This window comes from Mustelus asterias, chromosome 22, assembly GCF_964213995.1.
Source record: "Mustelus asterias chromosome 22, sMusAst1.hap1.1, whole genome shotgun sequence".
Lineage (NCBI taxonomy): Eukaryota > Metazoa > Chordata > Chondrichthyes > Carcharhiniformes > Triakidae > Mustelus > Mustelus asterias.
Window position 1 is genome coordinate 32,341,633 of NC_135822.1, and position 14,353 is coordinate 32,355,985.

General features: G+C 45.1%; 1 protein-coding gene across 1 annotated transcript in view; it reads left to right on the plus strand.

Annotated features, from left to right (window-relative positions):
* The window catches only part of disp3 (dispatched RND transporter family member 3), a 249,008-nt gene that overhangs the window by 105,125 nt on the left and 129,530 nt on the right, over positions 1-14,353 (plus strand). The window contains exons 7-9 of the mRNA XM_078239103.1: positions 3,170-3,181; positions 6,942-6,972; positions 13,537-13,575. Coding sequence (XP_078095229.1) covers positions 3,170-3,181; positions 6,942-6,972; positions 13,537-13,575 — 82 coding nt within the window. The remainder of the gene's footprint in view (positions 1-3,169; positions 3,182-6,941; positions 6,973-13,536; positions 13,576-14,353) is intronic.

Consider the following 14,353-nt stretch of genomic DNA (forward strand, 5'->3'; position numbering starts at 1 on the left):
AACTAGTACCAGCTACAACTAAACATTCCTGTTTGCGTTATGTATTAGCGATTTGGACGTGAATGTGGGGGACCATATTGGGAAATTTGCAGATGACACAATGATTGGCCAAGTAGAGGATAGCTATAATCTCCAAAACAATATAGATGGGTGAATGGAGTGGGTGGTAAAGTGGCAAATAGATTTACACAGAGAAGCGTGAGGTCATGCATTTAGGGAGGTCAAACAGTTACAGGGAGTACACAATAAATGGGAATATACTAAGAGGGATAGAGGAAGTGAGAGATCTTGCTGTACAAGTACACAGGTCCCTAAAGGCAGCAGTTCAAGTAGACAAACTTGGAAAGAAGACATATGGAATGCTCTCCTTCAATGTCAGAGATATAGTGTATAAAACCAAGGGCATAACATTGGAATTGTATGAAACACTGGTGAGGCCAGAATTGTATGTCGTTCTAGTCGTGTTTTAAAGTTCGAAGTTTATTTTAATGTCACAAGTAGGCTTACATTAACACTGCAATGAAGTAACTGTGAAAATCCCCTAGTCACCACACTCCAGCACCTGTTCGGTACACTGAGGGAGAATTTAGCATGGCCAATGCACCTAACCAATTCGTCTTTTGGACTGTGTAAGGAAACCGGGGCATCCAGAGGAAACAGCCACGTGCAGACTCCACACAGACAATGACCCAAGCCGGGAATTGAACCTAAGCACCTGGCGCTGAGGCAGCAGTGCTAACCACTGTGTCACCATACCACCCTATAGGAAGTACATATATTTACCTCTAGCTGTATTTACATGTCACATTGGCGAGGTTTACAACAGATTCACCCAGACTTGAACCTGTCATAGAATTCCCCCTGAGGGCGTAAAGTTGATTATAGCCCCTGTGGGAGAGAGAGAGACATGGCAAGGAAATGGTCTGTAACACTGTCCCTAGGCACAGGTTGGCTCCAATCTCACTCTGCCAACCTGCGCAGGGGGCAGTGCCTGGGGGTGGACTTGAATGGGAGCCTCATGGGGAAGGGATTAATTTATTTGTGGTGGTATGAAAGCAGGCGAGGGAGCTGTGGATGCCAGTGATAGCTGTTTGAGTGGGGTATTGGCAGGAAGGGGTCCGATGCAGGGAAGTGGGGAGTGCCAGCATTAATTGTTTGTTTCAGTTGCGGGGTGGGGTGTATTGAATGCCGGCTCTGATCATGGGGTGGGGAGATGGGGGGAATGCCGACTCTCATCGCAAGGATGAGGCGGAATGCCAAATCTGCGGGTAGCAAATGGAGAGAGGTGGTCAGACTGCAGGCTCAGACCCCACAGGCAGAAAAGAAATGGGTGACCACCAGGCAGAGCAAGATGACTAGACAGACAGTGCAGGAATCCCCTGTGGCTATTTCCTTGCAAAAACAGATATGCTGTTGTGATACTGTTGGGAGCCTTTCAGGGGATAATAGCAGCAGTCAAATTTGTAGCACCATGATTGACTCTGCTGCACAGGGGAGGAGCAAAAGGCATAGAAATGCAATAGTCATAGGGGATTCAATTTTGTTGGGGGAATAGATAGACGTTTCTGTGGCCAGAAACTCCAGGATGTTATGTTGCCTCCCTGGTGCTAGGGTCAAGGGTGTCTCAGAGTGGTTGCAGGACATTCTGAAGGGAGAGGGTGAACAGCCAGTTGGCGTGGTACAGATTGGTATAAACGACATAGGTTAAAAATAGGGATGAGGTCCTAAAAACAGAATATAGGGAGCTAGGAAGCAAGTGAAAAGTAGGACCTCAAAGGTAGTTATCTTAAGATTTACTACCGGTGCCACGTGTTGGTCAGAGTAAAGGCAGCAAGATACATAGGATGAATACGTGGCTGAAAAGATGGTCTGAGGGGGAGGATTTCAGATTCCTGGGGCATGGGGGGGGGGGGGGGGGGGGCGGTGGGGGTCCTTGCTGGAGTGGTTAGGGAGGATTTAAATTAGTATGGCAGGGGGATGGGAACCTATGTAAAGATTCAGAACATGGAGAACCAAAAACTAGAGAAAAAGACAGCAAGGAGAATAAGCAAAGTGATTGGCAAAGAAATCAGGTAAGGACGTACTAAAAAATAGTAGGAACAGGACAAGATATATTAAAAGGACTAGCCTTAAGGTTTTGTACCTGAACGCTCAGAGCATTTGAAATAAAATGGATGAATTAGTTGGGCAGGTAGAGGTAAATGGATATGACATTGTTGGAGTTATGGAGACATGGCTCCAAGGAGATGAAAGATGGGAACTAAACATTGAGGGCTATTCAGTGTTTAGGAAGGACATACAGAATGGAAAAGGTGGTAATGATGGGAGTAGCATTAGGTGGGAAATCAGATGCATGTGATTAAGGAGCATTTATGATTACGGGTGACTTTAATCTGCACATATATTGGGTGAGCCAAATTAGTCACGGTACAATAGAAGGAGAATTTCTGGAGTGTATACAAGATGGTTTCCTGGACCAATACATTGAGGAACCAAGAAGAGAACAGGCCATCTCAGACTGGGTATTGTGCAATGAGAAAGGATTAGTTGTGAGAGAACCCTTGGGGGATCAGTGATCATGATATGACAGCATTTTTTATCAAGGTGGATAGTGAGGTAGTTGATTCTGTGACCAGGGTCCTGATTCTTAGTGAAGGTAACTATGATGATATGAGCATATGTTGGCAAAGATGGACTGGGAAACATTACAGAAAAGAAGGGCAGTGGACAAGCAATAGCTGGCATTCAAGGAATGAATAGGTGAACTCAAAGTTGTTTATTCCTACTTGGTGCAAGAATGGAAAGGGAACTGTAGACAAACCATGGCTTACAAGGGAGATTAGAGAATTAGAGGCTGCCAGAAAGCCCCGGTATGATACATGGAGAAGATGGGGCACCTGGAAGGAGGTCAAAGTGGTCTACATCCTGATAGTGCCCACCAGAGTGTGGCCATGAATGCATGATTGAGTGCAAAGCTGGCAGGGCCTGCTGGACCAAGGTCTCCATGGTAATTGCCAATCTTCCCATAGTGACCTCAAAGTGCTCACATGTCGGAGCCACACAATCAAACAGGACATAGAAGGACTCTTCCATTGTTCACTCTACTCTGAGTGAAACTCTGCCCAATGTACTGCTGCTTCCCATTGTATTTCCAACAGTGAGATGTCAGCTGCTTCCAGAGGCAGTTCATCTGTCTGGGACCGAACAGGTGACTGGTCTGCAGCAGACCTCGAGTGCCAGAGACCTCAGATGTCCCTGTCTCCAACTGCTGTGGGAAGGTGTCTGTGAAGTATTCTCCAGAAAATGACACAGAGCCTAACTTTGAATTACACCCCTGCAGGGAGGGTGCGGGTGAGCTCAGTGACGGCTTTTCCTGAGCCCCCTCATCCTCAGACTGTTTGAGGCTCAGGACTGCTGGGCCAGTAGTTGGCTGTGATCTGCTTTTCCGTGCAAAAGGACAGTTTTAGTGGATGAGCTGAAGCAAATTCAGAATATATTACACTCACTTTGAATTGCAGGATTGGGTGAAGTAATGGAGCTGAGATCCATGCCAGGTTGTTGTTAGAGACCAGGCTCTGTATCACTATAGGAGTGATCTCGGTACTTGCTGGCAAGCTTTGCAGCAGCCTCTTCGAACTAGGTGAGGCCATTGATCATTCCTTCCCCTTGTCTGGCTTCCTCTCAATTGTGCACAAGTTTGGCCTGTATTGGGGCAAAAGAAAGAGATGTGATGCGAGGGGATGGAGCAGTCGCTGGGTGAAATGCATGTCCCCTTTGTGTGATGTGCCTTACCCAGAAGGGACAGAGATTGAAGTTGGAGAAACAAGAGAGATGTTGTGGTGGTGGTGTTGTGAATGTCCTGTTGAGAGAGTGAGTATTTATATATCTATCTGCGAATGGATCAGACATGTTGACCTCCTAAACAACAACCTTCTAGTCTGGAGAAATGAGGTTGGTGTGCTTTTTTTTTTTGAGCCATTCCTTGGGTATTGGGTCATTGGGTGACCATGCCATTGGGTCTGCAGTCCCCAAAAAAGGACCTTAAGGGCACTGTAAGGCGATGCTGCTGCCTTTTTAAGGATGCTAGCCTTTTGCCTTTGGGTTCCAAACATCCTGTATGATCTTGTGAAGACACGTACTGGAGAGAGTGATATAAATGTGCTAGACTAGTATTTAAATATAGTGCTGGGACCTTAGAACCTACCAGCTGAGGGTGGGCTGACAAATCAGCTACAGGCCTACCAGGAAAGTTGCCTCTGCATAATTAATAAGGTTCTGAGTGCTGAATCTGGCGCAAGATCCCACTATTCTGGGTCAGTGGGGCAGTCACCACTGGAGCCACCTGCCACTGCACATAGTCTCAAATGGGAGAATTCTGTCCTTTGTTATGGAATGCTGCATTCTTGCAATCCCTGGTTATGTGACTGCTGTCACTACCCAGAAAGCAGTTGCCTGAATATGGAATCCACTGGTGATTAAATCACTGAACAGCTGAAAGAATATTATTATATTCTAATGACCCAAAATATGAGCGTAACATTAAAAAACAGATTTGAAGTCAGTCAGTGTAAAATAATTATACTCTACAACTCAAGGAGGAGGAATAATTCTTTCAAGAAAAGATCACATATGCATTTCAGACTGTCTCTCCAGATGGCTGTTGCCTCCTTTGAGTGTTACTCATTTTGATATAGATGCTTTAATAATTTTCTTCACAATATTCCTGAAATCGAAGTGGCTTTGTTGAATACTCATTGCCAACTCTGTAGAACTGGAAAGGACCAAAACATTTTTTGAGCAATTTTTTGCAAATCACTTTGAAATGTATTCTTGCATTATTCACAGATGGCATCATCACACATGAATCACAGGATGTTTCCTTCCCTTGAAACTAAAAAAATGTTTGTCATACACTTGTGGATATAAAAGTACAACCTGTGTCGTTGTATTTGATGCACTACTAATAGGTATCTTGTTTTCTGAACTAACAATGTTTCTTCTCAAACATAGGGCTCCACCATTGATGCAAGAACTTTATTTTTTGACTGTAGAAAGTTTTTCAGTAAGGTTTTTTACCCAATATCTTGAACATAGTTACAACTTCAAAAATGAAGGACCTGTAATCAGGGATATAAATGATTTGGTTAAAATAACAGTATTTGTTTGCAGTATAGGAGTATGATAATAGCAGTAAATCTACCTGTGATTAGTTTTATCAGTGTAAAGAAAGAGAAATGTTTCTGTGCCTTGCCAGCAGTCTGCGGGTTAATACAAACTCCACTCCCATTCACGTTTTTTTAAATGTCCTGATTTTTCCTATTTATTTAAAATGTGTTAATAATGCCCACTGAGAAATGATTACTGCAGTTGCTAACTTATAGTCTTATATAATCTCACTATAATTATGAGCAGTAGAAACTGTTTCTGAAAACAAAAACAGAAATTGCTTATTACTCAATTATTCACAAATAACCACATTTGTCATAGTTTGGAAAGCAATGGACCTGAACTTCCTCAGAGTTGCAATCAAATTCTGAATGCCAGTTTTGTATCTCAACATTTTTTGGATCCTGTCTCTTGTAACCTTTCGATTCAGGCACGGGGTGGGTGGCAGGGGTTTAGCACTGCTGCCTCACAGCGCTGGATGCGATTCCAGCCTCGGGTGATTGTCTGTGGAGTTTGCACATTCTCCCTATATCTGCGTGGGTATCCTCCAGGTGCTCTGGTTTCCCCCCACAATCCAAAGATGTGCAGGCAAGGTGGATTGGCCATGCTGAATTGCCCCTTCGTATTCCAAGATGTGTCGGTAGATGGATTATCCATGGGAAATGGATGGGGTTGCAGGGATAGGGCAGGGGAGAGAGTCTGGGTAAGATACTCTGTCAGGGAGTCGGTGCAGATCTGATGTGTCAAATGGCCTTTTAAGCACTGTAGGGATTCTATGATTCTTAGATGAGAGGGTGGCTGTGAGTCTGACCTGGTGAGGGGAGTGGGAGAATCTTGCAAGTTGGTGCATTCCCATCAGGGAGTGTAGTTCCTTGGTTGTGGGGAGAGCCCTGTGGCAGAGACAGTAGTTGGGAAACCCTGGGGATGCAGGGGAGTAGTTGGGGGGAGAGGATGGGGGTGTTGGGGCAGACCCCAGGGGGGAGAGGGGGTGGGTAAGGGAACTAAAGGAGTGTTTGGGGAAGGGGGGCACTGTGCAGACTAGGCAGGGTGGGAGAGTAATTTGAGGCCTGTGGGAGACCTCTGGGAGTTTGGGGGTGTAATGGGAGTCCCATTTCTGAGTAACTATTGATGTAAACCAGCTGGACCCATTCAAAGGTTGTAATTTAAATTGCATTTCTCGATGGTCTCAATTCTTTGCCATTTTGATACTAAATTGAACCTTTTTTCTATTTTCTGAAATGAGAAAAGATCATTAGACCCAATTAAGGTTTTATAGATTAGATCAGAGTAAACCCCTTTACAAACATTTGTACATTTAGTTCCTTTGGTCTACAGCAACCCATCAAATTGTCTCTTGAACCCTGTAAGTAATGTGTGTAAGATTTGACCCCTTGCACAAAGAGATTCTAGGATGTTTAGTTTCAAAACATAAAAGTTTTATTAACAACCTACAATGCAAGAGTATGATAGCATACTAAATGATCTAGCTCTGTCATTATTCAACCCACTCTGCTGGTAGCAACAAGGTTTAATCTAACAAGACTCCCTTCCCTGAGAGTACCTCTTCCAGACCCTATTGTTGTTATTTAAAAATTAGCCACTTTAACCAGGCTTTCTGGAGTTAAGATGGGGTAAATTTATAAACGACTAAAAAAGTAAGGTGAAAAATGGTAAAATACACATGTATATGCATTCATTTGGAATAGAAGTGGGAATTGACTCCAATAGTAAGTAAATATAAATTTGAGTATTGCCCTGCAACTATCCAAAAAGAGGTGCACACGCAAAACCAAGTTGCTATTTATTGTTCTTCTCATAACACACAATGTTGGTCACTCCTACAAATTGTCTGATTTGTCTGATACCAAGTAAATGTTTGGAAAATGCATAACATAATGGGTAGTCAAATCTTCCCTTCACAATGCTGTCATGACTCACCTTAATGAACACACACAAATCATGCTACAGAACTCATAATTTTCTAATGACGTGTATAGCAGAGAAAACTATTTCACTTAACTTTTGAAACTCTTCCTACCTCCATCTCCTAATTTGTATGTATGTTTCTATATGTTCATGATTCTGGAAAGGGAGAGTTTGCATAAAGGCATGAAGAGGACGTTTTGAAATTGCCTTTTAAACGGTTCCCTCATGCAGACCAGGATTCATGTCTCTGTGGAGGAGCTATGAACCACGAATCTTTAAAAACTTTGTCCGACTCCATTAAAATTGCAGAGAAATAGGGGATTCCTTTCCCTGCAATGGAGTGGGCCAGGGTGGAAGTGCCAGTTGTGGGCATCTGACAGAAACCAAACAGCAACCCTTAAAGGCACTGCCGAAAATCAGATATCCCAGGAATGGGGTTGGGAGTCCCAGAATCGGGACCTGCCAAGTCATCCTGTTTTGGTGAAAATTCTGGTCAGACTATTTAAAAAAGATGCAATCAGTCAACAGCTGAAGGTCTCTAACTCGACCTGCCAAGATTAACACTATTCAGCAGAAAGCTCGTAAAATTCTTTCTTGCAAAATCTAATTGTACAGCGGTCTTCTCTGTTCAATATATTTGAAAGAAATTCCACCTGACTTCCTCCTTTTTCATTTTAATTTGTGTCCTTTGGTTTTTGAGAGCTATAGTGCCATAGTAAATTTGATTGAGGTGGGAGCTTGGCTTTTTAATTAAATATTGATGCTAATTATGATGTCTCATTGATATTAAGGGTTTTATTAGAAGTAATGAAGATGGACTCTCAAGGCAACTGGCAAATCTCAGTTCAACTTTCAGGAAGTAAAACTTGGAAGAAACATTTTGCTTTATATTGTATGTTAGTCCTGAAGGATACAGTTAAGCTTTTGAGGTGAGTTGAGAGGGACCTTGACATCAGGACAGTATTCAAATGAGCGTGGCATCAAGGAGCCCTAGCAAAACGGGAGTCAATAGGAATCGGGGGCAATAATTCTCTACTGATTGATTGTGGGTATTGGAGGTCAATTCCAGGACATCGCTGCAGGAGTTCCTCAGGGTAGTATTCTAGGCACAACCATCTTCAGCTGCTTCATCAATGACATTCCTTCCATCATAAAATCAGTAGTGGGATGATTGCTCAATGTTCAACACCTTTTTGCAACTCCTCAGATACTGAAGTGGTCGATGTCCAAATGCAGCAAGACCTGAGCAATATCCAGGCTTTAGCCAACAGGTGGCAAGTAACCTTTGCGCCACACAAATGCTAGGCAATGACAATTTAGAGAATCTAACTATCGCCTCTTGACATTCAATGGCATTACCATTGCCAAATCTCCCCACTATCAACATCCTGGGGGTTACCATTGACCAGAAACTGAACTGGACTAGCCATTTAAAAACCATGGCTATAAGAGCAGGTCAGCAGCTCAGAATCCTATGGCAAGTAACTCACCTCCTGACTGCCCAAAACCTGTCCACTATCTACAAGACACAAGTCAGGAGTGCGAAGGGGTCCTCCACTTGCCTGGATTAGTGCATCTCCTGCAACACTCAGGAAGCTTGGCACCATCAAGGTGAAAACTGCCCGCTTGATGTCACCCCATCCACAAACATTCACTCCATCCACCACCAACACACAGTGGCTGCAGTGTATACCATCTACAAGATGTACTGCAGGAACTCAATAAACCTCCTTAGACAGCACCTTCCAAATAAACGACCACTGCCATCTAGTAGGACAAGGGCAACATACACGTGGGAACACCACCAACTACAAGTTTCCCTGCAATTCATACACCATCTTGACTTGTAAATATATCACCATTCCTTCACTGTTGCTGGATCAAAGTTCTGGAACTCCCCCCTTAGCAGCACTGTGGGTGTGCCTGCACCACATGGACAGCAGCGGTTCAAGAAGGCAACTAACCACCACCTTCTCAAGGATAATTAGGGATGGGCAATAAATACTTGTCTAGCCAGTGACACACACATCCCATGAATGATTTTTATTTTAAGTCCAGTCCTGACTGACTTAAAGTGCTGGTGAGAGAGTGATTGAATTATTTATTTATTTAATTAGTCAGTTAGTGTGTGTTTGTTTTTGGCCTTTACTTTTGTAGTAGTATTTTTCTTAAGTTTAAAGTGAAAACTGGAAGTGGGCTGCTAAGGAGTCTGGGAAGGGTTTTTTAAGCGCGCAAAGTATAAAAGGTAGGCTGCAGTATACAGCGGGCAGTGTCGGGAGCGGGCAGTGTAGTGAGTGGGAAGCTGAGTGAAAGCTGTCAGGGCTTTGGCTCACAGGGCTTAGGCAGAAAGGGCGAGGCAAGGTAAGTTATTTTTTATCCAAACCTATATAGGATAAGGGTAACTATGAATGATAGGCCAGTTCGGTGCTTCCGGTGTGGGATGTGGGAGTTCCTGGAAACACCTAGCCTCCCGGAGGACCACATTTGCGCCAGGTGCGTGGAACTGCAGCTCCTGAGGGACTGCGTCACGGAACTGGAGCTGCAGATTGCTGACCTTGGTCTAGTCAGGGAGAATGAGAGAATAATTGACATGAGTTATAGGGAACTAGTTACACCGGGGCATCGGGAGGAAGACACGTGGGTCACAGTTAGGAGGAGTAAAGGTCAGAAGGGTAATGTACCAGAGAGTACTCCAGTGACTGTCTCTCATAATAGGAAGGGCTCGGCGACAGGTGTGAGAGGGGAGGGGAGTGAGCAATTAGTGGAGGGGTCACCTGTGGTTGTCCCCCTCCAAAACAAGTATATTGTTTTGGATAGTGTGGAGGAGGATGACTCTCCAGGGGTAAGCCACAGTGACCAGGTCACTGGCACAGAGTCAGGCTCTGTGGCCCGGAAAGGAAAGAGAGGGGTTAGGAGAGCAATAGTGGTGGAGGATGCGTCGGTTAGAGGCACGGACGGGCGATTCTGTGGGTGCGAACGGGACTCCAGGATGGTAGTCTGCCTACCTGGTGCTGGGGTAATGGATGTCACCGAGTGGATAGGAGGCATCTTAAAAGGGGAAGATAAAGAAACGGATGTCATTGTACACATTGGTGCAAATGACGTAGATAGGAAGAGCAGGGGGATCCTACGAGAGCAATTCAGGGAGTTGGGAAATAGACTAAAAGGTAGGGCCTCCAGGGTGGCCATCTCTGGGCTGCTCCCAATGCCTTGTGCCAGTGAGGCTAAGAATAGGGAGTTAGTACAATTGAATGCTTGGCTAAAGGACTGGTCCAGGAGGGAGGGCTTCATTTTGCTAGATCAATGGGAAGTTTTCAGGAGAGGATGGCACCTGTACAAGAAGGACGGGTCACAACTAAGTTGGAAGGGCACGAATATCCTGGCTGGGAGTTTTGCTAGTGCAGTTCAGGGGGGTTTAAACTAGTATGGCAGGGGGGTGGGGATCAAAATATTAGGTCTACAAGTGTAGAGGCTGAGGACGAGCTTGGGGCTGGGACAAGGCTGGCAAAGAAGAAGAGCACTCTGGGGGAGGATGACCTCACTGGACCTAGAGGTCTGGAGTGCTTATACTTCAATGCAAGGAGCGTAGCAGGTAAGACAGACGAACATAGGGCCTTAGTGCTCACGAGGAATTTCGATGTGGTTGCGGTGACAGAGACTTGGTTGAAAGAGGGACAGGACTGGCAGCTGAATATTCCGGGGTACAAGTGTTTTAGGCGAGACAGAGGAGGGGCCAAAAGAAGTGGGGGAGTAGCAGTATTAGTTGGAGAGCATATTACAGCGGTGCAGAGGGAGGACAATTCAGAGGAGTCGTGTAACGAGTCACTCTGGGTGGAGCTTAGAAACAGGAAGGGCGCAGTCACTATGTTGGGGGTATACTACAGGCCAAGGGAAGTGGCGCAGTCACTATGTTGGGGGTATACTACAGCCCAAGGGAAGTGGAAGAACGGATATGTCAGGAGATACTGGATAGGTGCAGGAAAAATAGGGTTGTTGTAGTGGGAGACTTCAATTTCCCTGGTGTAGACTGGAAATCGCTGAGAGCTGGGACTCTGAATGGGGAGGAATTTGTAAAATGCGTACAGGAGGGTTCTTTGGAATAATATGTAGAGAGCCCGACTAGAGAGGGGGCTATACTGGACCTAGTACTGGGGAATGAGCCCGGTCAGGTCTTCAAAGTTTCGATTGGGGAACATGTAGCAAATAGTGACCACAATTCTGTTAGCTTTAGGATAGTGATGGAAAAGGATGAGTGGTGTCCCAAGGGTAAGGTGTTGGATTGGGGAAAGGCTAACTTTAGTGGGATTAGGCAGAAATTGGCAGCTCTTGATTGGGAGAGGCTGTTTGAGGGTAAATCCACATCTGGCATGTGGGAGTCTTTTAAGGAACAGTTGTTAGGGCTGCAGGACAAGCATGTGCCTGTAAAAAAGAAGGATAGGAAGGGTAGGATTCGAGAACCGTGGATAACCAGGGAAATTGAGGGACTGGTCAAAAAGAAAAGAGAGGCGTATGTTAGATCCAGGCAGCTAAAAACGGAGGGAGCTCTGGAAGAGTACAAAGAAAGTAGGAAAGAACTCAAACGGGGAATTAGAAGGGCAAAAAGGGGTCACGAAATGTCCTTGCAGACAGGATAAAGGAGAATCCCAAGGCATTTTATTCATACGTTAGGAACAAAAGGGTTGTCAGGGAAAAAATCGGACCTCTCAGGGACAAAAGTGGGGAATTATGCTTGGAGCCCAAAGAAGTTGGGGAGATCCTAAATGAATACTTTGCGTCGGTGTTTACAAAGGAGAGGGATGGGTTGACTGGGAGTGTCTCGGAGGGGAGTGTTGAACCGTTGGAGAAAATCTCCATTACAAGGGAGGAAGTGTTAGGTTTGTTAGAGAATATAAAGACTGACAAATCCCCAGGGCCTGATGGAATCTATCCAAGGCTGCTCAGGGAGACGAGAGATGAAATCGCTGGGCCTCTGACGCAAATCTTTGTCTCGTCACTGGACACAGGTGAGGTCCCAGAGGATTGGAGGATAGCTAATGTGGTCCCGTTATTTAAGAAGGGTAGGAAGGATGGCCTGGGTAATTATAGGCCGGTGAGCTTGACGTCCGTGGTGGGGAAGTTGTTGGAGAAGATTCTTAGAGATAGGATGTATGCGCATTTAGAAAGGAATAAACTCATTAACAATAGTCAGCATGGTTTTGTGAGAGGGAGGTCATGCCTCACTAACCTGGTGGAGTTTTTTGAAGAAGTGACTAGAATGGTTGACGAGGGAAGGGCCGTGGATGTCGTCTATATGGACGTTAGTAAAGCGTTTGACAAAGTCCCTCATGGTAGGCTGGTGAAAAAGGTTGGATCTCATGGGATAAAGGGGGAGGTGGCTAGATGGGTGGAGAACTGGCTTGGCTGTCTTGTCTGGAGACAATACACATCTTTTTAGCCTGTCTTGATGCTCTCTCCACTCCCATTGTTTTGTTTCTTAAAGACTTGATTAGTTGTAAGTATTCGCATTCCAACCATTATTCATGTAAATTGAGTCTGTGTCTTTATAAGCTCTGTTTGTGAACAGAATTCCCACTCACCTGAAGAAGGGGCTTAGAGCTTCGAAAGCTTGTGTGGCTTTTGCTACCAAATAAACCTGTTGGACTTTAACCTGGTGTTGTTAAACTTCTTACTGTGTTTACCCCAGTCCAACGCCGGCATCTCCACATCTTGGTCACAGAAGACAGAGGGTGGTAGTGGAAGGGTCTTTTTCCGGCTGGAGGCCTGTGACTAGTGGTGTTCCGCAGGGCTCAGTATTAGGACCTCTGCTGTTTGTGATTTATATAAATGATCTGGAAGAAGGTGTAACTGGGGTGATCAGTAAGTTTGCGGACGACACAAAATTGGCAGGACTTGCAGATAGTGAGGAGCATTGTCAGAAGCGACAGAAGGATATAGATAGGCTGGAAATTTGGGCAAAGAAATGGCAGATGGAGTTCAATCCTGATAAATGCGAAGTGATGCATTTTGGTAGAAATAATGTAGGGAGGAGCTATACGATAAATGGCAGAACCATAAAGGGTGTAGATACGCAGAGGGACCTGGGTGCGCAAGTCCACAGATCCTTGAAGGTGATGTCACAGGTGGAGAAGGTGGTGAAGAAGGCATATGGCATGCTTGCCTTTATAGGACAGGGCATAGAGTATAAAAGTTGGGGTCTGATGTTGCATATGTATAGAACGTTGGTTCGACCGCATTGGAATACTGCGTCCAGTTCTGGTCGCCACACTACCAGAAGGACGTGGAGGCTTTGGAGAGAGTACAGAGGAGGTTTACCAGGATGTTGCCTGGTATGGAGGGGCTTAGTTATGAGGAGAGATTGGGTAAACTGGGGTTGTTCTCCCTGGAAAGACGGAGGATGAGGGGAGACTTAATAGAGGTGTATAAAATTATGAAAGGCATAGATAGGGTGAACGGTGGGAAGCTTTTCCCCAGGTCGGTGGTGACGTTCACGAGGGGTCATAGGTTCAAGGTGAAGGGGGGGAGGTTTAACACAGATATCAGAAGGACATATTTTACACAGAGGGTGGTGGGGGCTTGGAATGCGCTGCCAGGCAAGGTGGTGGAGGCGGACACATTGGGAACGTTTAAGACTTATCTAGATAGCCATATGAACGGAGTGGGAATGGAGGGATACAAAAGAATGGTCTAGTTTGGACCAGGGAGCGGCACGGGCTTGGAGGGCCGAAGGGCCTGTTCTTGTGCTGTATTGTTCTTTGTTCTTGTTCTGACTATTCTAATACTCTGCTGGCCAGGCTGCCACCATGAACTCTTTGTAAACTTGAGTTCATCCAAGCTCTGGTTGCAAATATATTGAACCAGGTCACATTCACTCATGAGCCCTGTGCTCACAAACCAAAATCAACTCCTCATTCCAGCAACACCTTGATTTTAAAGTTTTCATTCTTGTTTTCAAATGCCTACATGGTTGCCCACATGCCTCTCCACCCAATCTTGGTAACCTCCACAAGCTCCAGAGCTGGAACTAGATCTGTCCAAGAGTTTGGTGCTCCTCCAATTCATGCTTATTTTCTTTGCCGCACTATTGGTGGACATGTCATCAGCTGTCGAATTGATGTCTCTTGAAAAGTTGTCAAAAAACCCATAATACTTTCTTACCATTGGCCTAGCATAGCTCAAATTTACATTCTCGGATTGCAATTCTGAGGTTTTGCACTGTGTAAAATCTGAAAGCATTTCTATCAAATGCTTCACATGCTACACA